This window comes from Engystomops pustulosus, chromosome 2 (assembly GCF_040894005.1).
Source record: "Engystomops pustulosus chromosome 2, aEngPut4.maternal, whole genome shotgun sequence".
Classification (NCBI taxonomy): Eukaryota; Metazoa; Chordata; class Amphibia; order Anura; family Leptodactylidae; genus Engystomops; species Engystomops pustulosus.
The window spans coordinates 193,403,017-193,428,513 of NC_092412.1; the positions used below are offsets into that span (position 1 = coordinate 193,403,017).

The 25,497-nt window shown below is 40.5% G+C and overlaps 1 protein-coding gene across 5 annotated transcripts in view; it reads left to right on the forward strand.

The window, feature by feature from the left end:
* The first annotated feature begins 699 nt into the window (after nt 1–699).
* Nucleotides 700–25,497, forward strand: part of LOC140119060 (uncharacterized) — a 31,626-nt gene continuing 6,828 nt past the window's right edge. The window contains exons 1-3 of one of the 5 annotated variants that reach the window (XM_072137687.1): nt 705–5,891; nt 24,655–24,713; nt 24,806–24,916. In XM_072137687.1, coding sequence (XP_071993788.1) covers nt 24,903–24,916 — 14 coding nt within the window. In that variant the 5' untranslated portion in view covers nt 705–5,891; nt 24,655–24,713; nt 24,806–24,902. Of the gene's footprint in view, nt 5,892–10,721; nt 10,804–24,079; nt 24,917–25,497 lie in introns of those variants that run through there. The other 4 variants (XM_072137685.1, XM_072137686.1, XM_072137684.1 and 1 more) reach the window with 4 other exon arrangements.

Consider the following 25,497-nt stretch of genomic DNA (forward strand, 5'->3'; position numbering starts at 1 on the left):
TGCACTGAATAGTGAAAAAATCCATAATGCACGAGCCTATATGGGCAACTTAAACAAAAAGGTTTTAGAGAGCAGTGCTTGATGTATTACAATGTTACATACAAGTTCAATCAGTGGTCTTCCCAGGGGGGTTCTCAATGAAAAATGTCCATTTAGTTGGATAGGGGAGGTCTTTTCAAAGAGAGGTAGATTCCTTACAGTAGAATGAGAGGAAAATCAATCACTAGGAAAAACCGGTCTCCTTCTCAAAGGCGTAGTCTTCTGGGCAAGTTTGATTTATATAGGTTCACTCTAAATGGATAAAATAGCCTCTATCATAATTCTATTCCATAGAAACAGTAAAGAAGTAAAAAAAAATTGTTCAAATAAAATAGACACAAGCCATACCGAGAATAAACAATGTAACTATTACATGCAGAACCGCCCAAAAATGACCTATGATAAGATGTCACGAGCCCTGCGACAGTACTACAAAATAAACCTTCTGAAAAAAGAATCTGGGAAGAAGCTAGCCTTCAGGTAAATACTCCTTGATGTATGGTGTATAAAATATACAATACTAAAATATAATATCATTTTTATTAATATAAAACATGCTGTGAAAATTGAATTGCTTAATTTTTCTGTCTTTTCTTTTAGATTTCTGAGAGAACCTATAGAGTCACATGTGCAGAGAAGATAATGGAAGCTGAAGACACAAATAACTCTAATAAGGAAGTTGCTTGAGATATTTTACTAAGGGAGTTTTTTAAAGTCTGAAGTATTTTGTATTTAAATATATACATTTATTAGACTACACTAATTTATTAAACTACTTGTTAATTGTATCTGATTACAGTTAAAATATTCCTGAAACTTCTCCCGATAAGTCGACCATATATGGAATGAGAAATAATCGGTCTGACCTCTGATGGTGGCTTTTCTTTTTGGCAGGTCTGAATTTATTATATAAAAAGCCCCTCCCCTTACACATTAATCCCCCCCCCCCCAAATTTCCAATTAGGGTATACAGGATAAATAAAACTTACAAAATAATAATAAAATTTACTCAAAAGGATTAAAACCAACAGGACACACAACAAGACAACATACTCATATATTATTAAAAGTACCATGTCCATAGTTCACTTGGGTGAGTAGTCTTGCATAGGGTCCATTATATGAAATCTTTAATGTCCTATAATACTTCAGACCCTCAAGCTCCTCTTTGACAATATTAGAAATATATCTTGTTTGTGGTGTTTGATGGTCGAAGAAAAATGTGAACCTTGCATGATTTTTGTTAATCGGCCAGTTTGGCAAATATTTATATACCCCATATAGATACCTTTTGTAGTGTGTGATAACAATCCCAAATATCCTTGTGTGCTTGAGTCTACATATGACTTGTTATGACTTATTAATATGAATTTGGAACAGAACTCAAAAAAGAATACTTGTCTATCTTACAATCATGCAATGTTAAGTGAATGCTACCTAATTTGCTAACATAAAGAACAAAATGATTCTTCTGTTGCATTAATTTAAGAAAGCTATATTTTTTAAATCACATTTTTGAATGCCCATGGCATGGCATGGCATGGCATAGATAACAAATATTGTGGGTTCATATAAAGCCACTAAATGGACTACGTAATCCCATTTAGTTTTGAAAGCATCTGAAGAGCCACAAAGAAGGAGAATTCCATATCAACCCCTTTGACTTATTAATCCAATTGACCGGTTAGAAAGGTGCAGACATTTTTACGTTTTTATGTTACAAATTGGCCTTCTATCAGTGAGTGCATTTTTGTGATTTTTTTGATGCTGTGATGAAGTATCATGGGATTGAGAGCAAAGCACAGGGAAAGTTATGCAGGGGAATAATAACATTCAAAAGATTTTTTCTGTATAGCAACTAGTAAGTGTAAAACAGGTAAGCCAGAAACACCAACAACAAAAAGCCAGGTAAAAACAATCGGGCTACATAGCACAATGGTAGAGAACAGACTAGAAAGGCCACAGGACACTGTTTAAAATCCTCACAATCTTCCTTGCTATGTGCAGTTTTACTGTTTAGTGTGCAGCGGGCGTCAGATTCAGGATTTCTGGAGTAGGGTCTTCATGAATATGACACTCCCTGCACTGCTCCAGAATGCACCACTTTTTTTTAAAGTGCACCTTTAACATAGGGTGTGCAACACAATTCTGTCTGACAGTGGATGATAAATCTGGCACATGGTCCACATGTGCACTGGAATGGCCCAATTGTGTCACGTTGGGTATAGTGCAACAAAAATGTGTTGCAGACAATTTATAAATACCTGTATAAGCAGTTTGCACTGAAAAGAATGTGCAAAGTCAGACAGAAAACTGATGCAGGAGCTTAAATAGACGTGGCTAGTGGATTGATTTGTTTCGGAAAAACCCACAATGCTAACTAAATATGGAAAGTGAAAGGTTCCCAGTAGGCATTTATAGCGTTTTGTGAGCATTTTGCTTGCCTTGCAGTTGCTTTATTTCAATATGCACTGGAAATTGGCAGAGATTTTACCTACAATGAATTTATATTGGAGGTGCAGTTATCAAGCTCATGTATGATGAACATAACTGATAACACAATGGTAAAATACATAACTCTGCCTTCATTCTTGTGCTTTGAAAAAAAAATTATCTTATCCTTTGCCAATTGCTAAGTATCTAGAAATAATTAACAGTAAGTCATATACTCCTTACTGCTTATACTGCAGCCGACCAGAAACTAAGGGATGTTTCAGGTACTTTCCAAAGTATACATACTTCTTTGTGAAATAAACAAAATGGCTTATTGTGTGCTCTTCACCTTCTTCCTAACTGTGTACTGAAACTTATAAAATCATACGGAAAAAAACAGACTGTCCCTTATGACTGTCCCTTATGGTCCGGAGGTTTTTTCTTAAGTTGAATTTGTATGTAAGTCGAAACTGTATATTTTATAATTGTAGATCCAGACCAAAAAAATTTTGGCCCCAGTGACAATTGGAATTTAAACTTTTTTGCTGTAATGGGACCAAGGATTATCAATAAAGCTTTATTACAGACAACTTACAGCTGATCACGGCAGTCTGGAACTATATTAAAGCATTCAGAAAGCTTCACCAGAGGTCAGAGGGATCTGTCTGTAACTATTTGTTGTCTGTAAGTCGGGTGTCCTTAAGTAGGGGACCGTCTGTATATATATATATATATATATATATATATATATATATATATATGTGACAGAAGTATTAAAATTTAAGATATATTCAAACGATCGACCATCCTGTGAAATGGAATAAATTTTATGCGCATTATTGCAGACTCCAGAAAAAGTGCCTTAAAGTAAATCTACCATTTAAACACAAAACCAGGGACACTTACTCATAGTTCCAGCCACTGTGACCATGGTATTCTTCTTATATTTGTTATCTATGGCCTCCTTCATTCTAAAATTAACCTTTACAAATAAACTTATGAGGACCTGGAGGCAGAGGGAGAGGGAAGTGCTAAGGGAGCAGGGGGAAGGGAGAAATCATTTTAATAGGTGATTTTAGAAGGAAGGAGGACATGGATAACAAATACCGTATGTACTCGAGTATAAGCCGACTTTTTCAGCACAATGTTCACAATGTAAGAAAATAAAGTTAGTACTCACCCTCCGGCACTGTCCCCCGGTGTCCTCTTCTCCCCTTAGCAGATCTTTAGGTTTCTGGGCCGGCCAGCAGATGCACGTCTATGCGATTTTCCGTCACAGAACTATGACATCAGCAGGCGGCGACACTACCACGTCTTAGGTTCTCTGCCGGCAGATCACATAGAAGTGCATCTGGCCCAACCCAGAAACCTAAAGACCTGCTATGGGGAAATGAGGACACGGGGGGGCAGCACCGGATGGTGAGTACTAACTTTATTTTTTTATTGGGTACTCTGCTGTGGACGTCACTTTAAGGGGGCGCTGTGCTGTGGACATTAAAGGGGTACTCTGCTGTGGACATTACACTAACAGGGAACTCTGCTGTGTACATTTTATTGATGAGGGAAAACTACTGGACATTTAATTATAGACCAGTGGCTGCATTTCCCACCTAGTCCTATATTCAAGTCAATATGTTGTCCCAGTTTTTGGTGGTAAAATTAGGTACCTCGGCTTATACTCGGGTCGGCTTATATTCGAGTATATACGGTATAAGAAGATTACCAGTCACGGTGCCTGGATCTATGAGTAATGTCCCTGGTCTTTCATACTTGATTTTGATGGTAATTCTCTTTAAAACTCCCTTCATGTGGTGGACAACTTGTAAAGGCTGCATTATGATCACATATTGTAACTGGCAGCAGTGAATACAATGTAGGACTTTTATTTTAACAATATTTTATATAGCAATAAACTTTAGCAAGAAGATATAAAAAGGCATCCCCGCTTTATAATAACCCCCTGTCTTTATCTATAATCTCCTGGTAGAAGTGTCTTTACTTGGTATAAGAAATAAATCAAATTTGCAATGTAATTACCTGCCTTTTGTCCAGATTTTACTAATTTGGGCATGTTTTGGCCTGGAAAATGTACAACTAACCAATTTAAACAGTAAATGTATGAAGAGATATGCATCTCACTATATTGCATATGTCCCAACTGTCCCAGATTAAGCGGGGCAGTCTTGGATGTTTAGAGTCTGCCCCACGCAGCTCAACATCTGCAAAGAGTTTATATGTTCTCTCTGTGTCCGCATGGGTTTCCTCCCACACTCCAAACCATACTGGTAGATTGATTAGATTGTGAGCCCCATGGGGACAATGACCAATTTGGCAACCTCTGTGCAGCGCTGTGGAATCTGTGTGCGCTATATAATTAAATTATTGTTATTATTATTATTATCCCACATGTCAATTCTATTCTGCGTTCTCTAGACAAAGTAGCAAAGAAGAGGGCAGGAACAAGGAAAGTTTTGCTAAATTTGCTGTGGAGGAACAAGGAAAGTTTTATTTTTAATTTAACTTTAAAAATGTAAGAAAGGTTGGAAAGGGGTCTACACAAATTAGGGATTTACGAATGGTGGTGGTGGTGTAAAGACAATGGCGAATAATAGGAAGGGACTACATAAAATGGGGCTTTATGTGTGGGCCACAGAAAAGGGGGTTACTGGAAAAAAAAGATGCATTATAAGTGGGGGCTAAAGGAAGGCCACTTAAAAGAATATAATACAGTGTGGAGTCCCCTAAATTGATGGACGGGTCGTTATTTTTTGTCATTACTCTAAAGGGTGTGATGGGGCGGGACAAAGGGCAAGGCTTTAAACATCAAAATTCTCCACTGCTTGTGGCAACCTATTTATGTACTGTATTTCAATTACTTTAAAAAAAACCCACAGCAAATTTTGATGCACCACTGGACACACAAATATTGTTGGGTGAAGTAGACATTTACATTTTTATATTGTTCCAGTGACATAATATTACAGCTAACCACTAGAGGGCAGCCAGGATGCACAGGTTACCTGAATAAAATAAAAGGATTCAATAAACTGTAAACAAATGAGCTGAATTGCTAATATTCCCCATTGTGGTGATATCATTTGTGGCATGTATCATTTGCAACTTGTTATACCTGAGTGTTTCAAAGATCTTGGGCTTCAATGGTTGGTTGGCGTGATTCAAAAAAAAGTGTAAGTGTTCTAATAAATTAGTGATAATCTTAATTATTCTTATTTAATCTTAATTAATTTAATGCAAATTACGATATTTTACATGTTTTTTTTGTGTCCGTTATTAAAGGTCTGCATTGAACTTCACAGTTTTCTATTTGGATTTCAATTTAACAACCCATTTATAACTTACACCAAATTGTGCAAAAATTCTGATGCAAAACTAATCCATCATCAGCATCACAAAACAAGGTAACAAAAATATGTCAAAGGACTCTTCATATGCTTCATATAATTGATATATTTTTTCATTAAAAAAAACATCAGAGCCAAAGAAATTAAAAGAAACAAGAACTACAAAAAAAACATAGGGGAACAATGATCATAGACTGTTTTTGGTGTTATCTGCACAATTTTTGATGCAGTTTGTCTCTAATTTGCGACTTTATTGGGTGCAAGCAAAAGTGGTTTTGAGTGTCTGCAACTTATCTGAGATAGTGAATGGCTGTGCTGCAGATATTTGCATGGCATCGATCATAATTTTTCGCCTAAAAAGTCACAAAAAAGTTTCAAAAATACACCTGCTCCGAGCAGGAGCACTTGATAAAAACCTCACTTTTTATTGCTGGAAACAAAGGTCTTCACATTCCAAATGAAAAATGAACTCTGTGCAACATAAAAAAAAATACTTCTGCACAGTTTTAAAATGTAAAATTTCTCAAGTAACGACTTCATCATTGTCTATAGGGTCATCTCTTTGAGTGGGATTATTGTCTTAATGTCTTAATATTATCTTAATGTGCAGATCTGAAAATGTTATCACACTCCGTTTCCTGTACATTATAATTAAAAAAGGCAAAGACTTATTTGAGCAAGAATTTTTATTTTTTTTACATATCTGTAACTTTTAGTCTCTGCACAACAAAATGTAGTCTGGACATTGTACATGTTCGTCATCTTTTTCATCTCATCTCATTAGATATCAATCTCCCATTAGAGATTTTTATCTGCTAGTTCTCTGTGTCTGTGTGGGTACAGAGGTTTGGAACAAAAACCTTTGGACAATTCTCAAAAGATGCAAATTTAATAAATCAAGGACATGTGCAGCAAAACTACAAGAGGTACACAACTCTGCCTGTCATTTTCTGGGTTTTTGCTTGTTTCATTTATCTTAGAAGATGATGTATCAGGCATATATGTCTGTTGTTTTTTAGCACATTTTTATTTATTTATTTTTAAGTTACAAATTCTTCTGTAACCCCCATCTAAACTTTTGTTTATGTCTGCTTGGAATTTGAGTTTATTTGTGCCAAAATTGCGCCATTTTACTGTGAAAAAAGTGGCAAATATAGGAGAAAAAAAGAAGATAAATTACCCCCATCGTTTGTAAAATGGCACATTAAGTTTTTCATAATCATAATCCAAATATAACTTATGATGAAATATTTTAATTGCTTATGTTGCTTCAAACCATATACTGTACCAACTATGGGGCTGTGGTTATGGTTAGAGATGAGCAAGTATACTCGTCCGAGCTTGATGCTCGTTCGAGTATTAGCGTACTCGAAACGGCTCGTTACTCGGACGAGTATCTCGCCGGCTCGAGATCGAGCATTTACTTAAGGAAACACAGTGAAGAACAGTGAAGAATACAATGAAAACAGTGAACACAGTATCATTTAAGTGAAGAACACAGTGAGGAACACATTGCAGATGTTTCCGTACATCTGCTAAATTATCCGAAGACACGCGTGCCGAACGGTGTTCTTCACAATAGTATGTGAAGAACAATATGTGTGAAGAACACATTGCAGATGTATGGAAACATCTGCAATGTGTTCTTCACACACTAATTCACGCATATATGCAAATTAAAAGTGTTCTTGACAAAGCTAATGTTACTAGCCTACCATCCATCTATCCCACCAGTACCTTCCCTCCTTCACTCACCTATGTATATATCTCATACACTTTAAACTTTACTTAACCATCCTTACCCATGGTGTTCTCATAGATTACTGAACCATCTTCTTCCTACTTGTGATGGGTGACATCTCTTTATGCTGACACAAGCCTCAAACCCTTTCCTTTAGTGTGCTGAAAATCTGTGGAGAAAATCCACAAACATCGGCATATTTTCATTTCAAATTCATGCTCATTCACTATAACGCCCTTCACCTTCCAGAACAGATTTATTTCACCAATATAATGTCCTTTATAATGTCTTAATCCTTAATAATATTTTCTCTTTGAATTCTGACCTTCGTGCTCAATACATGGCCACCTACTTTAAAGAGAACCTGTCACCAGATACACTAATAAGCCTAATAACAAGTTCCTATTGCAGTATACTAACTTGTGCCCACATTGTTTAGCTAGAAAAATGCGTTCTCTCTATTCCCAGAAAATGAAGTTAGTAAGCCCACGTGGCTCCCTGCCTGAAGGAGCAGGGTTTCTTAAGGGTGTGTGCCAACGCGATCATCAGTTAAAATAAAAATAAGGGCACTGCTCACAAGAGTTTACAATCTATGAGATTGCTTTAAGACTGATGGACTCCAATAAGGAATATCAGTGACAAAAAATGGACCTTCCCTTTAACCTCCAGACCAGAAAAGTCAAACACAAGACACGTGGGCCATGTGTTGTCCGGCCAGTATCCCTTTACCTATGCTGTGCTAGTCTGGAGAACAGAAAAGGGACAGGGAACTACCATACTCTCCCATACCCACTCCCCCAAAGCTACAGCAGTCTTCTTCTAGTTCTTTGTACATTGTCTGCATGCCAGGATATGTAGCTGACTTATGTGATGATGTCATCACATCTGCCAATGTCAGAGCTGGTGTGTACAGCTGCCACACACAGTGCTAAGGAAGACTGCTGTACCTTTGGGAGAGCAGTTGGGAGGAGCAGGAGCACTCTTGCTGCTGTGGAGCACTCTGGCTACTGTGGGGGAACAGTGGCTGCTGGCTATTGTCAGGGCACTCTGGCTGCTGAGTGAGATCTGGCTGCTGGGAGCACACTTTTGCTGTTGGCTTATGTGGGGGAACTTTGGATGTTATGAGTGTACTCTGACTCTTGGCTTCTGTGGGGGCACTCTGGCTGCTGTAGGAGCATATACTTGCCATGGCGGTATCTAAGATCATCGAAAAATATGTCTAATTCTGTGGTTGCCCTCAAATGGCTGCTTGTAGTGGTAATGCTGTATAAATACAGGAGCGCAAGGCACCTCTCACACGTTTTCTGAGCTCGCTGACATGCAGAACTTGCATTGCACTCTGACCCATTGTAATCGATGGGTCTTTTCAGACTTACATTTTTTTCACGTTTTTTTTAACACACGTTTAAATCTCGACATGCTCTACTTTTGCAAGTCACGCGCGTGAAAAACGCACCATACAAGTCTATGGAGACGCATCAAAAACGCATTGCACTCTGAGACACTTGCAAGTGCAATGCGTTTTTCACGCATCAATTGCCATAGAAAAGATAGAGCTCAGTCCTGAGTCCATTTCACTGCATTGAAAACGCGCGTGAAAAACTGAGACACTGAACAAACTCTGACTGAAAACTGATTGCACTCTGATACAAATTGTCAGTTTTTCACTGACCAAACACTGATCGCATCCTGATCAAACTCTGACGTGATCTGCAACAGTGTGGAAGGGGCCTAAGTGCGCAAATTTGATGTACATATACTGAATGTGTGTATATGATGTGTATATACGGTATGTGTACATAAATGTATGGATGTGTAGATGCTGTGTGTGTATATACTGTATGTATGAATGTATAAGTGTATATATGTGTGCGTAACAGTGTATACATGTATGCATGTGTCTAAGAGTGTATAAATGTGTGTACGTGTTTAGAACTTTGTATATACATCAAATAAATAACTATGTGTACATATGAGTGTTTAAATGTGTGTTATTATATAAATGTTTGTGTACATATATATGTTTATATTTCTTTAAGGAAAAGGAGGGGCCCAAGCAGAAATCTGCTGTGGGGTTCAGCCTCTTCTCAGTTATGTTCCTGTATAAATATAATTACTAAACAGATCAAGTAGATACATTTTTACAATGATAAAATGACATTTGTCTCCATTAAGGCAACCACGAGGCTGACGTGGCCCTCTGGTGAAAATTAGTTTGCCTCTCCTGCTGTAGACTATCAATCCTAGCAGAATGCAATGTCATCCGCATTTGAAGGAAGCTTATCATACAAAACTGTGGTTGTGATTCCTTAACATAAAGTGTGTGACCTCCTGAACATCATTTTAAAAAGCGGAGTAATAATTACAGAATTGTGCATTTTATTCTTATTGTATGGATTGTGTGATTCTAAAGGAAACATCTGCTGATGCCAGGTACCGGCAGCCGACAACTGGTAACGTATGTCAGTTTTCTGTAAATTAGTTTATTTCATAACTTATTTTATAATTACATTTGGTCCACATTGACCCAAACTATAAAACTGTGATGTTATCTACGCTACGCAAGTAATAGTAATAGAGGTTGGCCACATTACTTTGTGTTTTTTTTAAGTTGAATTTGTATGTAAGTCAGAACTGTATATTTTATCATTGTAACTGCAGACAAATTTTTTTTGGTCTCTGTGACAATTGGATTTTAAAAATGTTGGATTATCATAAGAACCAGGATTGAAAATAAAACTTCATTACAGACACCTTTAATTTAAATGTACACATATATATCCTTTAGTCACAGGGAGCAGCTGTACAAAATTTGGTGATAGCAAACGTGTGGGCAGATTCCTTTAGCGGACATATACACATATACACTCATCTTTATATATTAGATACTAATTAGAATATATGCTGTCTGCCCCAGCCAAGGCCCAAAACTGACAGAACCTTTTATTCAGATGCACTGGAGAGAATGCATTTCATATGCTTTGGATTTTTACTGTGCAGCACCTATTCTGCAACAACACAAAGCCCTCTGATATCATAGATTAGATATGAAGCTATGCATGATGGGAAAGAACATTGCAACACAGTTTCTTCCTGCAGTTGGTGCATACGGTTTACAGAGAATAAATGCCACTCACCATGTGTCTTGTAGCCTAACTTCAAAAACTAGGGAAGATGACTCACGTCTCAGCATAATTTCCTATAGTCAGTCATTACGGAGCAGTGGAGGTAAGGCGGCTGCATTATTGTAATATACTGTATATGTAAAGACTAATAATTAAAATAGCTAACTAATTTCCTTACATTTGCCTTATGGGTTACCTGTAATGAAATTCACTAACTGAGCAGGCTAGGATCCAAAATATGTAAATGTCCAAGATACAAAATGAAAATAACTAAAACAATAATTTGTGTTCATGTGTTAATTTTAGACAAGCAGTATAAGGCAAGCAACATATAAGTAATGGAGGTTATGTCATATGCTGGTAAACCCTAATTTACACAGGGAGAGAACCTGCAAGAAACTTGACTGTGTAAACCCACTACAAGGTCATTAATAAAAATATTAAAAAGAAGTGGCCCCAATACTGACCCCTGTGGCACTCCACTAGTAACCTCAACCCAATCTGAGAATGTGCCATTAATGACGACCCTCTGTTTTCTATCACTAAGCCAATTACTTACCCAAATACACAGATTTTCTCCTATTCCCAGCAGTCTCATTTTATATAACAACCTTTTATGTGGCACGGTGTCAAATGCCTTTGAAAAGTCCAGATATACAACATCCACAGCGTCCCCCAGATCCAGTCTTGAACTTACCTCCTCGTAGAAACCAATCAGATTAGTCTGACAGGACCGATCTCTCATAAACCCATGCTGACGCTGGGTTATAAGGTTGTGCACAGTGAGATACTCCAGGATAGCATCTCTAACAAACCCCTCAAATATTTTCCCCACCACAGCAATTAGACTCACGGGTCTGTAGTTTCCAGGATCGCTATTTGATCCTTTTTTGTATATTGGTACCACATTTGCTATGCGCCAGTCCTGTGGAACATAACCAGTCCTCAGTGAATCTTCAAATATTAAAAATAACGGTCTGTCTATCACGGTACATAGTTCATGCAGAACCCGGGGGTGTATGCCATCTGGCCCCGGTGATTTATCTTAGTGCTTGCGAGGTGGCGCCGTACCTCTTCCTGGGTTAAACTGTTGACATTCCAAAAAGAATTTACATTATTCCTCATTGTGTCTTCCACCAGGGGATTTTCCTGGGTAAAGACAGTTGAGAAGGCGACATTCAGTAGACTGGCCCTTTCCTCATCTCCTTCCACCATGACCCCCATGTTATTTCTAAGGGGACCCCACACTCTCTGTTTTTAGTTTCTTATCATTTATATTCTTGAAAAATAACTTGGGATTATTTTTGCTCTCTCTGGCAATTTTTCTCTCATTCTCTATTTTTGCAGCCTTTATCTGCTTTTTACAGGATTTATTTTTCTCTTTATAATCCTGTAATGCCTCATCGCTACCTTCACGTTTTAGCACCTTAAACGCCTTATCTTTCTCGCTTATTGCTTTCCTTACAAGACTAGTTAGCCACATTGTGATGATGAATCAGTCGCAGTGTAAGACTGCCAGATTCTACTTTTAGACCTGCTTTAAGTTGGTGTAATAATTTTTTTGGTGCATGGACTAATTTGCCCCCCAATAAGAAGTATAGCTAAAGATTCCCTCTGCGGGACAATAGATGCAACATTCAATTTCTTTATTTATTTACTGTATATGCATCAAAGAAATGGAAAACTATTCAATAGAAACATTGGGGGAAATTTATCATACGCTGCCGCTCGTGCGCCAGCGTATGATCGCATCGCCGCTGCAAATTCGCAACCCGATATCGGGCTGCCAGCAGCGCAGCGTTTATCCTACGCCAGGCAGGGCCGGTGATTTTTCACGCTCGGCCGGCCGCGCCCCCCCCTTCACCCCCCTTCACGCCCCACTGGCGTGAAGGTGGCGGATTAGGGAAAATAATCGCAATAGCTAGCAATAAGCTAGCATTTGCGATTATTTCAGGGCCTCTGCGCCACTGGCGGTGTGCAGAGGTCCTGATAAATATGCCCCATTGCCTGGTGATCGGCCTTTTGTTAAATACTGACAGGTATTGCATATGAACAGCATTTTGTCTTGGTTAAGCCACCAACAAATAAAATCAATAATTGAATTTGAACACTGAAGCTTTCTCATTAGACCAGTTAGCCAAGTTTCTATTTTGACAGCCAACACCCTACTAGAGCTGTAACGTGAAACACATGCCAAACAGACATCACTAGAAGTGTATGACACACATTGGGGCTCATTTACAAAGGGTCGCGCGGTGCACTTTTGTCGGACTGTGCACCTTTATTGGGGCTAAAACTGCTTGCACAGGTATATAAGTAGTGTGTGCCATACGATTGTGGCGCACGTGACCCTTTTGAGGCGCAGCTGCACTGACCGCCATGCGACACAAACTAGGGGGCGAGCCATCAGATGGTCCTACTGAGTCGGACCAAGCGCCCTATTTAACTTGCAAATTGTGTTGCACGCCCTATGTTAAAGGTGTACAACAAAAAAGATGGTGAACTCTGTCGGACCTGAGTGGGGAAGCGACACATTCATGATTTCTGGCGATTGATCTTAGTGAATAGCTGCACGCTACGTTATAGACGGACAATGCACTTTCAGTGAACTCCGGTGACCCTGTAAGTAAATGTACCCCATTGCATTAGTTGAAGCTGAAATCTGAATATGCTGGAAATGGTTGATTTCTGTGTTTCTTTCTAAGTTCTACAGGCCAGGGCTAGACATTTTGGGGGAGATTTAACAATCGGTCTACAACAGAATTCTGGAGTAGTCGCGACACATTTATTAAGGGTTTTATACTATTTTTGGTCAGCTTCCAACTTGTTAGATGTAGGGGCATGGTCTCTGGAAAGGGGGGGAGCTTTAGTCAGTGTGCCAGAAAATTAAGCTTGTTCATCGCATTCAAATTGTGTTTATTAAAACTAGTGCAAACTGCACTATGTGCAGAATAAAAAACTGTATATGTGTTGCACACCTCAATATATCAGAGCCACAAACAGTCCAGGACCGATCAACTAGAGCACAAAAAAAGTCATATAAAGAATACTGGCTGGAGCTATTGATCCTTTGTGCTGTCCCTTGATACTGATATAGTATTGGGAACTTCAGAGATAATCCGGCTTCTTTGAGGTTTTTACACAACTAGGAAATCTTCCTCAAGAACAAGCCACCATTCAGACACACTACCCTATTTTTCATCTTTCTCCAACTTCTCTAGTATTCACTGCGGATTGCTAGACAGAGGGAATTCACATATACATATGAAACACCCCTGCCCATACATGGTCAGAGGGGTAGTTGCGAACAGTGTCCTCTCCTGGTTAGGAGCTGACAGAGGGAGTCGCGAACCCTCCAGGTAGCTTCTAGACCTGGTCATCAGTGGTTAACAGCGGTAAGGGTTAACTACGCTATAGTTATCATCCAATTGTATTTTTTCATGTGAACTGGAGTGTGATTGGAGAGTGAACCACCACCTAACCAGGGAATCACAAAACCCCTGGACAGGAAAGGGCAAGGCTCTTGGAGTCCAGCTCCTGACAGAAGAGCATGTTTTGGAATCCAGCTCTCCTAGAGAGAACACCTTGCAGATTGTCAGTGACCAGAGAGATAGTGTGTAGCACACCTTCAGTGCTATACATAGAACTACTACCCAGGACAAAGCTGCAGCTTCCAGTATTGGACACAGCTACATCCCTGCCTGCATCTACTACCAGGTTGGTGAACCCACTCCTGCGGATCACTCTCCATGACCACTGCAGTAATCCGGAATCCTCCAACAATTCGGCATCTATGACAAGATCGTTTGGCCCATTGCCTGCAGTTGTTCTAATAAAGAACCGTGAGTTATTTTGCACAACGTTGCCTCCGTCTGTTCCCTGGAAACAGCTGTATCCATTACTCATACTACAGACACCAAAGGGGTTGCAATACGTCCCCATAGACTTCTAGGGCATACAGAACTGAAATACGGGAGAAAATAGCACATGCTCTATATTTTTATATGGCTTGTACACGGTATAGTACGTTGTTAACAATGGCAATATAAATGGCTGGACGTATTGTTCATTGAAATGAATGTGGCCCTATGTAACCCGCAAAAAAAAACGGTACGGGTAGCATACGGCCGTTTTCATACGGTGCAGTGACTTAGCGCTCAGCATCCGATATATCGGACACAGAGCTGATGCAGGTTCAGCTCAAGATCTGAGCCGAACTGGCATCAGAATACACAGGGTGCCGGCTGTAACTAATAGCCGACACCCCAGTGTAACACCCACGGTCGGAGTGGGCTCAGAACGTGGGTGTTTAATCCGTTAAATGCCACAGCATTTAACTTGCCTTTGGGGGTCTTTCCCCTACGATGCCCCCCCCCCACCGACTTCGGGGGGGGGGGGGGCGCCGATCAGAGGAAAAAAAGAAGAAAAAAAACAGAGGAACATATTTATTTTATAATGTATATTTAAAAGTTATTATCATCTTCACAATGGATTTACAGAATGTCAAAAGTTTGATATAACACCTTATGGACATGGTTTAAGTGTATGAGGGATTGTTTTTTCAGCAAGAGTTGTGTGTGGCTTCATTTTTAGGATAAATATAAAATGGTAAAGAAAATGTATTATTGCATTTTTGGGGGCTGCAATGGCTGCTCTGCCACTTGATTTTGGTTGAAAACATTTATGTAGTTCACTGTTCAACATGAAAAAAACAAGCTATTATTCTGCAGTGTATTGCAAATAAGGAGACATCAATATGTACATTGTACATGTACAATTTTCTTACTGTGTAACTAAACTTTCTATAAAATTTCCTAAATGAATAGCGCAGAGGATAATAGAAAAACTTTTAATGTGATTTATTAAGGAAAAATGTTCCTGTGTCCTACTCCTTCCTTTTTTATTTATCCACAAACCTCCACTGATAGCTAGAGATAAGAAACCTAAAGGTTCTAATGGCTCTTTACAGACAATGACTAGATAATCTAATCACCTCTACGTTCAATCATCGGGTGAAAGTTGTGCTAGGTATGGAAAGAGTGAAAATCCTGTGCTTTTTTGTTTGCAGTGGGCTGACAGTTTCGCTGATAGTACTGATAGGGACAGCTGCATGTGGAGGAACACTGGTGGCAGGGACCAGCCTCTATGCCGAAATTCCACCATCTGCACATGAACTGACACAAACTGTGTCCTGAGTAATGTGCACACACACTTTATTTGTGGAATAAATCAACATTTTAATTGGTATTATTTTGGGGTAGATACCATTTTTTGATAACTTTGTATTACATTTTCGGGAGGGTGGAAACACTAACATGGGATAGGTTTTTTATCTTTTATGTCCTTCAGAGAATGGGTATAATAATAAAATATCCTTGTAGCCAGAGTAGTTATGGACATTTTGTACCATGTTTTACACATGATATAATTACTATATTATTATTATTATTATTATTTTAAATATGTCTCTAGGAGACTTTGAGATATACATGATCACTTTTAGAATATGTTGCTATACTCCTAAACTTAAGTTTTACAATAAAAGTCAGGCTATTAGTCCCAGCCTATGGCTAGGACTAATAGGGGGCTGTATCTGGAAGACCTGGTGGCCAGATTCAGGAATCTGGCTGCTGTGGCAACCCTACAGCATCCCACAATCTGCAATGTGTAGTAGGTTGAATACTGAAACCTACAGTAAAACTGAGTAATGAGGAAATATATCAATATACTGTGATTACTACATCCATAAGGTTATTAAAAACAGTACTAAATAACATTACGTGCTGGAGAAGAGAGAATTAACAAGAGAAGGGCAAAGAGTCCAGTGTGTGAAGTGGGCAAGGTTATAATGTTAATGGCTGGAGTAATACAGCTATAAAAGCAGCAAACCCCAAGAACTCAGCTCAAATACTGTATAGAAGGAAAGATGCTTAACTAATTATATTAATCATTAAGATTCTACGTCTCTTTTTTCTCATTTATATGTGCACAGGTTAAAAATAATATTTAAAAAATACTGGACAGAATAAAATGTGTAGCACTGACCATTCTATTGTACCTATTTAGGGAACGTTTGCCTAGTGATGTTATTCTGTTATTTCTAGTTTTTCAATTATGCTAATCAGCATCATATGACACAGGACAAATGTTTCACATTTCATATCAACAGCTCATTGACAGCAGGAAGGCATCAAAGTATTAAGCAATGGGCATGACCTATTTACATAGATAACAGGACAGTGAGCCATCAAGAACCAATAAAACATTGCACAATGAAAAGTCCAATATGTAAATTCAGTTCCAATTCTCCAGTTTAATGTGTCAACGAAAATATAAGCAAAAAATATAAGGAAAATATCGTTCTGTCAAAGTCAGAAGGAAACTTCAGAGAACTTTTATTGTAAATATAAACTTTCTCTCTGACTGTGACACACCATGGCTGGCTTCCTTATCTCCTTAGAGCTGATGGTCAATTCCCCGCCCCATATTGTAAGAATAATGTCTTTATATGTATAACACTGTACACCTTGAGCCCCCTGTTAAAGTGGCATTGTATTATTGTGTTGTGATAACAGCATGTGGACCATGTATTCCTGTGATGTTATATGATATTATGATGGTGGTGGCTAGTGAAGTATTGTAAAACTGTCCTACTGGATGTATTTATGTGGCATATGGTCCATATGTCTTTCCTTTATTTTATAATGTTTTCTAGGGTGTAAAACATAGAATAACAAATATAAACATGTAGGTTTTCTATATATATATATATAGGATACCTTGTGTCTTATACACACATTTCTTTGGCATATGGACTAACCCTTGTGTAAGGTGACTTATGGATTCTAACATCAAAGCTTTGTTCAGTGTTGACAGAAATAGTTTTACACTGTATAGACCAGAAGCAGGGAGAGTATAGATATCATCTAAAGACTGTAACAGTCATAATTCTTCCTGTATTGTACATTCCTCCGCTCCATCCCCCTCGCCGCCCAAACAAGCAGCCGTCCTCCTCTTCCCCCCCTCCCGCCCAAAGAAACAGCCGTCCCTGCTCCCCCCGCCCGAAGAAGCAGCCGACCTCCACAGAACACCCCCCCCCCCCTGGTCGAAGAAGCAGCAGTCCTCCGCTCCCACCACCCGCCGGCACAAGCAGTCGTCCTCCGTCCGCGCAAAGAGGCAGCCGTCCTCCGCCCAACCCCCCAACACCGCCCGTACAACCCCCCCTCCTGTCGGAACAAGCAACCGACAGACCCCCACAACACCAGCCTGACGTCACATCCGGCCACCATAAAAAGGGTAAGTATATACATTACATACAGTATGTATTTATCTGTGTATATATATGATATACATGTATATATATATATATATATATATGTATATACAGTGCATATATGTATATACAGTATATATACTATGTGTATATACTGTGTATACTGTGTATTTACTGTATATATGTGTAACTGTGTATATACTGTGTATATGTGTATATATGCATCTACTGTGTATATAATGTGTATATACTGTGTATATGTGTATATATGCATCTACTGTGTATATAATGTGTATATACTGTGTATATGTGTATACATGCATCTACTGTTTCCTGGTCGTCCTACGGCAGCACTGAATGGGTTAAGTCTCACATCCTCCTATTGGACAGAAGATAACAATTAATTAGCAATAGAGATTGGCAGGCTGACTCCCTATAAAATATCCCTGAGGGTGCAGTCACACGTTGCAGTTAAAACTGCATCACAATTAGTTTTGGGTTGGTTTTAAGTGGTATTACTTATTTTAACAAGTGAAAGACATCAAATCAACAGGTGAATGACATTTGTGGCACACGTTTCTCCTTCAAAATCAAATTCACCCATTCAGTTCATGTCTTTCACCTTTGAAATTGACAAAACTGCACCTAAATCCACCTCAGAACTAATTGGGATGCAGTTTTAACTGCAACGTGTGACCGCACCCTGAGCCAATGAACACACGTGTTTTTTTCTTCTGTGGAAGTGGATAACAAGAAGTTTGGTTGAGCGTTGGCTCCCTGTCCCACGGTTTGGGTGCTCCATTCCCTTGGGACCGCTGCCCGATGGCAGCTTGCTGCATAACCCGAGTGTGTTACAGGGTCACTGCACAGCACAGGATGTCTGGCTTGCTGTATGCTGATATCAGCTATTATCACCTCAGGCAAGTATCCCTGTGTTCCCCGCTGTATTCTGTTTCCCCTGCCTTACCACGCCTGCCAGGGATGGAGTTGGGCTTGCCGGGTGTCATGGCGCTTGTTGCGTTGCCTCGGCGTCGTGCGGGGCGGTCTGCGTGTGCCCGAGAGGGGGACGCGGCTTGATTTCTGTTGCGCAGGGGGTCCGGTCTCGCGAGACTTCCCCATTTAAACAGATATGGCGCGGTGCGTGGGTAGCGCTCGCCAGGCAGCAGAGCCTACCCAAGGGAATCGTAAGTGCTCCTCCGGTGCCCTGCTGGTTCTGTTGTATGGCAGTGTGTTATTGTGCCTAATACTATGTGTCTTCCAGATGCCCTCAGGAAGAAAAAGTGCCAGAAAGAGCAGGCATAGGTGCTGTACTACCTGTTACCATCCCTTACCAGAGGATTGGGAACCAGACTTGTGTGAAGGATGCACTCCACACCAGGAGGAGATGACCTTACAGGCAGATCCCACCAGGTTTTTTTCTTGGCTTAAAACTACTATCGCTCAGGCGGTAGCTGAAACCTCTCACTCCCAATGTAAAAATAGGAAAAGATCATATCCTGTACCATCAGACTCCCCAGGGCCCTCTAGTCATGAGGACTATAGGTATGAGGGTAAGGTCAGCTCAGAGGATGAGGCAGAAGCCTCTCCAGATGATTTCTACCTGTTTAATAAAGATGGTGTTGCCAGGCTTATAAAAGCCATTAAAGAAGCAGTGGAGTCAGATAAAGACACTGAAGATCTCTCTAAGAGAGAAGCTCTTTATTATTTCCCTAAGAAGAAAGCCAAATATTTGCCCAGCCATCCAGATTTGAAGAATCTGATGGAGGCTGCTTGGAAAAAACCTGATAGAAACCCCAAACCTGGGGTTAGATTTAAGTCTATGTACAGATTGGATCCTGCTTTGTCCGCTGAATGGGAGTCTCTCCCTAAAGTGAATATGTCCCTGGCCATAGCGCTTAACTCCATCTTTCCAGCTGAGGAGGCGACCCTCCTGAAAGATCCTATTGATAGGAAGATGGACTCGTTCATAGGACGGGCTTATACCCATTCTGCAAATATATGTAAAACCTCTCTGGCCTCTGTTCCGGTGGCGAGGGCATTGAGGATCTGGCTAAGCCAGCTTACCCATGATGTCAGGGATGGCGTATCGAGGAAGGATATTGTAGAGGATATTTCTCTTCTCAAATCAGCGGCAGAGTTTCTTTGCGACTCTCATGTGGATACAATCAAGCTAACATCAGCCAGCCTGGCCTCCATAAATTCTATAAGGCGTGCACTCTGGATAAAGCTCTGGCCGGGAGATGTCCCTGCTAAAACCCATTTTTGTAATCTACCATTTCAGCCGTCAAGTCTGTTTGGTCCACAGCTGGAAGAGATCCTGAAGGTCATTAATGATGACAAGGGCACTTCTTTCCCCAAGCCTAAGAAAAGAACATCTGTTAAGTCCTTTTGTTCTAGGCAAAGATCTCCACAAGTCAGAAGACAGTTTAGAAGAGATGACAAAAGGGGTTTCAGCAATCGGTTTGTCCAGAATAAAAAGCCTCATTCGAAGCCCTCCAAGAAGTCTGAATTATGACGCCAGGCCTGTCAAAGTCGGAGCAAGGCTTTCCCAGTTTTCCCACATATGGGTCAAAACTTCTTCAGACGCATGGGTCAATTCTCTCGTGAGAAGAGGTTATTCTCTGGAGCTAACCAGCTTTCCTCCAGACAGGTTCTTCATCAACCAACCTGGCAGTCTAATTGTTCCTTGTTTTCTTCAGGAATTCATAGAAAAGGGTGCCTTGGAGCCTGTCCCCTATCCCCAGAGAGCTTCAGGGGTTTATTCCAGAGTATTTCCTGTCCCAAAACAAGGAGAATCTTGGAGGCTGGTGATGGATCTTACCTGCCTCAACCAGTTTGTTCTGAAGAAGAGATTCAGGATGGAATCAATCAGAACAACCATTCCCTTAATCTCCAGGAACTGCTTAATGACGACAGTGGATCTGAAAGATGCGTATCTGCATATTCCAGTACTTCAGAGTCACAGGAAGTTTCTCCGGGTCGCTATACTTCAGGAAAAAACAGTACTGCATTACCAGTTCACATGTCTTCCCTTCAGTCTGAGTTCAGCGCCCAGAGTATTTACGAAGGTCGCAGTGGTGTTATCGGCAGCCCTCAGGTTACAAGGTGATCTAGACGACTGGCTTCTGATAGCTCAAACGGAGCGCTTGATGTACCACGATCTAGCAGTGGTCCTGAAGACTCTGGAGGTTCATGGGTTTGTGATCAACAAAAAGAAGTCGTCTCTGGTTCCTGCAACCTCTCAGAAATTTCTAGGTTTCATAGTAAACTCTTCCAACATGACGCTCTCTTTGTCATCAGCCAGAATTACTGCTCTGAAGAAAGCGATCAAGTATCTGATTTTGCACCCCAGGACAACAATCAGGAAAGCCATGGCACTCCTAGGACGAATAACCTTGGCAATAGAAGCAGTCCCATGGGCAAAAACCCATATGAGGGGTCTCCAGGCGTCCATTCTCTCCCAATGGTCAAGGAGTCTGCGGTCCTTGGACAAACCAATGACGATCTCAGTCCAAGCTATCAGGGACTTAATCTGGTGGTCCCGAAACCCACTATTAGGCAGTTCCATCCAATTCTTTTAGCCAGTGGTCCTTACATCAGACGCATCCAATTGGGGCTGGGGTGCCCTATTGGAAGACCAGTGGGTTCAAAAGAAGTGGACATGGAATTGCCTTCGAACCTCAAAGAAATGAGGGCTGTACGTCTGGCACTTCTTCACTTCTCCAGTCTCCTACTCGGGCAAGAAGTTTTGATCCGATCAGACAACCTGGCAGTTGTCTTCTAAATCAACAAACAGGGGGGCACGAGGAGCCGGTCCCTTGCCAGAGAGTGTTCCCTTCTGATGACCTGGGCCGAGCAGACGGTTCACAACATCTCAGCGATTCATATCAGGGGAGTATTGAATGTGGAGGCGGATTGGCTGAGCCGCAATCCAGTCAGACCTTCGGAGTGGTCTCTGAACAAACAAGTGTTCCAACAAATTGTCCGGAAAATGGGTCTTCCTCAGATAGACCTGATGGCGTTGAGGTCCAACTCTCAGCTTCCCCAGTTTTGCTCCCTGTACAAGCAGGAAAACCCAGTAGTGGTGGATGCACTCTCATTCGACTGGACAGACCAATTTCTTTACATATTCCCACCGTTCCCTCTCATTCCGAGAGTGTTACAGAAGATCAGGAGAGAGAAAACGACAGTCATAGCCGTGATTCCGTTTTGGCCGAGAAGGGCCTGGTTCCCTCTTCTCCTGTCATTGTCAAAAGGGGAATTCTGGTTTCTCCCTCCTCGAAAGGAGAAACTCCAGAACGGGTTCCTTCACCCCAACCCAGCACCTCTCCATGTATTTATATGTATATACTGTGTATAGTTGCATATACTATATTTATACACGCATATATTTGTATAAGCATATATATGTGCACATTTAAATATATATGATTATGTTTATATGCTGTATATGTGGTATGTATGTATATGCTCTGTGTACTGAATGTGTGTGTGTGTATTTCCCGTATGTGTGTGAAAATGCTGTTAATACTGAATGTGTGTATTTGCTGTATGTGTGTATATTCTGTGTGTATATGGTGTTTTTATACTGCATGTATGTGTATATATGGTCAATGTATACTGTATGTGTGTATATATATATATATATATATATATATATATATATATATATATATGTGTGTGTGATGTATGTATGTATGTATGTATGTGTGTACATACTTTATGAGTTTGTGTATACTCTGTGTATCAGTGTATAAATGTATATGGATACATAAATATGTGTGTATACTTGTATATATATGGGTGCAATCATACCAGTGTAAAACTTTATGTGTGTATATATCAGTGTATAAATGTGTGTAATTGTATAAACTGCAGGACTGGGTGTCTGGTGCGGTCTGAGATGTATGTTAAATGGGACTGCATATCTGGTAGGGGTGAAGCTTTATATAAAGATGTGTTACTGGGGTCGAAGCGGCTGTGTGTAGCTGTGTTACTGGGTGTGAGGCGGCTGTGTTACTGAGAATGAGGCGGCTTTATGTAGCTCTGTTACTGGGGCCAAGGCGGTTGTATGTAGTGGTGTTACTGGGGGCGAGGCGGCAGTATGTAGCTGTGTTACTGGGGACGAGGCGGCTGTATATATCTGTATTACTGGGAGCGAGGCGGCTGTATGTAGCTGTGTTACTGGGGGCGAGGCGGTTGTATGTAGCTGTGTTACGGGGGGCGAGGCGGCGGTATGTAGCTGTGTTACTGGGGACGAGGCGGCTGTATGTAGCGGTGTTACTGGGAGCGAGGCGGCTGTATGTGGTTGTGTTACTGCGGGTGAGGCGGCTGTATGTAGCTGTGTCACTGGGGACGAGGTAGCGGTATGTAGCTGTGTTACTGGGGGTGAGGCGGCTGTATGTAGCGGTGTTACTGGGGGTGAGGCGGCTGTATGTAGCTGTGTTACTGGGGACGAGGCGGCTGTATGTAGCTGTGTTACTGGGGGCGAGGAGGCTGTATGTAGCTGTGTTACTGGAGGCAAGGCAGCTGTATGTAGATGTGTTACTGGGGTGAGGCGGCTGCATGTAGCTGTGTTACTGGGGACGAGGCGGCTGTATGTAGCTGTGTTACTGGGGATGAGGCGGCTGTATGTAGCTGTGTTACTGGGGATGAGGCGGCTGTATGTAGCTGTGTTACTGGGGGCGAGGCGGCTGTATGTAGATGTGTTACTGGGGTGAGGCGGCTGTATGTAGCTGTGTTACTAGGGATGAGGCGGCTGTATGTAGCTGTGTTACTGGGGATGAGGCGGCTGTATGTAGCTGTGTTACTAGGGATGAGGCGGCTGTATGTAGCTGTGTTACTAGGGATGAGGCGGCTGTATGTAGCGGTGTTACTGCGTTGATAGTGGATAGTGAGCAGGAGGACGAGTATGCACGCTGCACTCAGTGGGGGCCTCCACCAGATTTTGCGCCCAGGGGCCCCCACCACCCTTAATCTGGCCCTGATAGAGAGAGAGAGAGACATGATAGATATGAGAGATAGATAGAAATGAGATATAGATAGATAGATAGAAATGAGAGATAGATAGTAGAGGATAGATAAATAGATAGACAAAAAGCTAAGTAGATGAATGGTTAAATAGACATATATAGATAGGAAATAGACATATAATAGGAGATAGATAAGTCTACATGCAGGCGGCCCCTTTAGGACAAACAGCCCGGGGTAAATACCCAATCAACTGTTTGTGATCAGCTCTTTCATGGGCTCATCAGCTTCTTGATGAGTGTCCAAGTAGATAACATGTTTACTTTGTATCATGACTTTCACACTTAGTATGTATGAGGACTTTGAGAAAGACATTTCCGAAACACATTTCATGTATTGGACCCACTGCTTTATGCACTTTTTAAAAGAATGATATAAAGTTTCAACTTTTAACAGAACGTGATATCGTCCAGTGCTGGATATCCATTGCTGCATTGTGTATGAAACCACAATTTATTTACAACCTTTTTTTTTTTCTTATTTTCTGGGGGGTTTCCTGGAGCAGTTATCTCCTGTGAATGTCATATAATCATTTGTTTATCACCTACTGTTACTGGAACCGGACTGACTTTCTGAAAATGAGGTGCTTGCCTCAACAGCTTCCCTTTTGTCACAATCATGTAAAACTGGTTTCAGTTTATCTGTTTACAGTTCAAAGTTCAAAGGAGCCCAAAGCAATAAGGAAATGCAAACCACGTAAACACCAGAAGGTAGTTGCGAGCTTTCTATGTATTGTTGGCATAGCACTGTAGGCTGAGCCTCCTATTCACCCTCTACCTGCTCATTGGTGGTTTATAAATAGGTAGTGAGATCACCTTGAAGTACTTGTGTGTGACTGAAGACACCGGAGAGCACGTGCAGTGATGTTCAGCTGAACAAGAGAGAAGCCACAAGTTATCATGGAAGCAGGAAGGTGAGTTCTAGAGATAAAGAAAAGCAAAATATTTGTGTTATTCATCCTTTCTTCATAGAAATTAGATTTATATGTTGATATGGATGTGAATGCACTGTAATATTTATTTTTATTATAAATATAATTTTGACCTTGTCTTTGCAGAATACCAGCTTCATATTGATATGTCATTCATTTAATATTCAATTCCTTAAAGGGGATTTCCAATACAATATTGGATATTCAATACCCATAGTACAGTATCTCAAGGACTGTAGTAATAATTAGATCTCCATAAGGAGAAATTTTGATGGCAGACTGTACGTCAAGAACCAACCACTCTACTGCTTGACAAATTTTTGACAGCATTATATTTTAGATGTACACAGTTTTCCATAGATGTAACATTGTTCATCTGGTTAACTAATTCCCTATATCTCAGGTGCAGAGCATCTAGCCAGTGTGTAGTAATCAGATTGCAAGCTTCCATATGGGACATATACTGTGATAATTTAGCAAGTTTCCTTGAATATATGTAAATGTAACTTTAGTTACAATGTTGTCTTATTTAGGAACCAAACAAGACAGACTACATAACCATT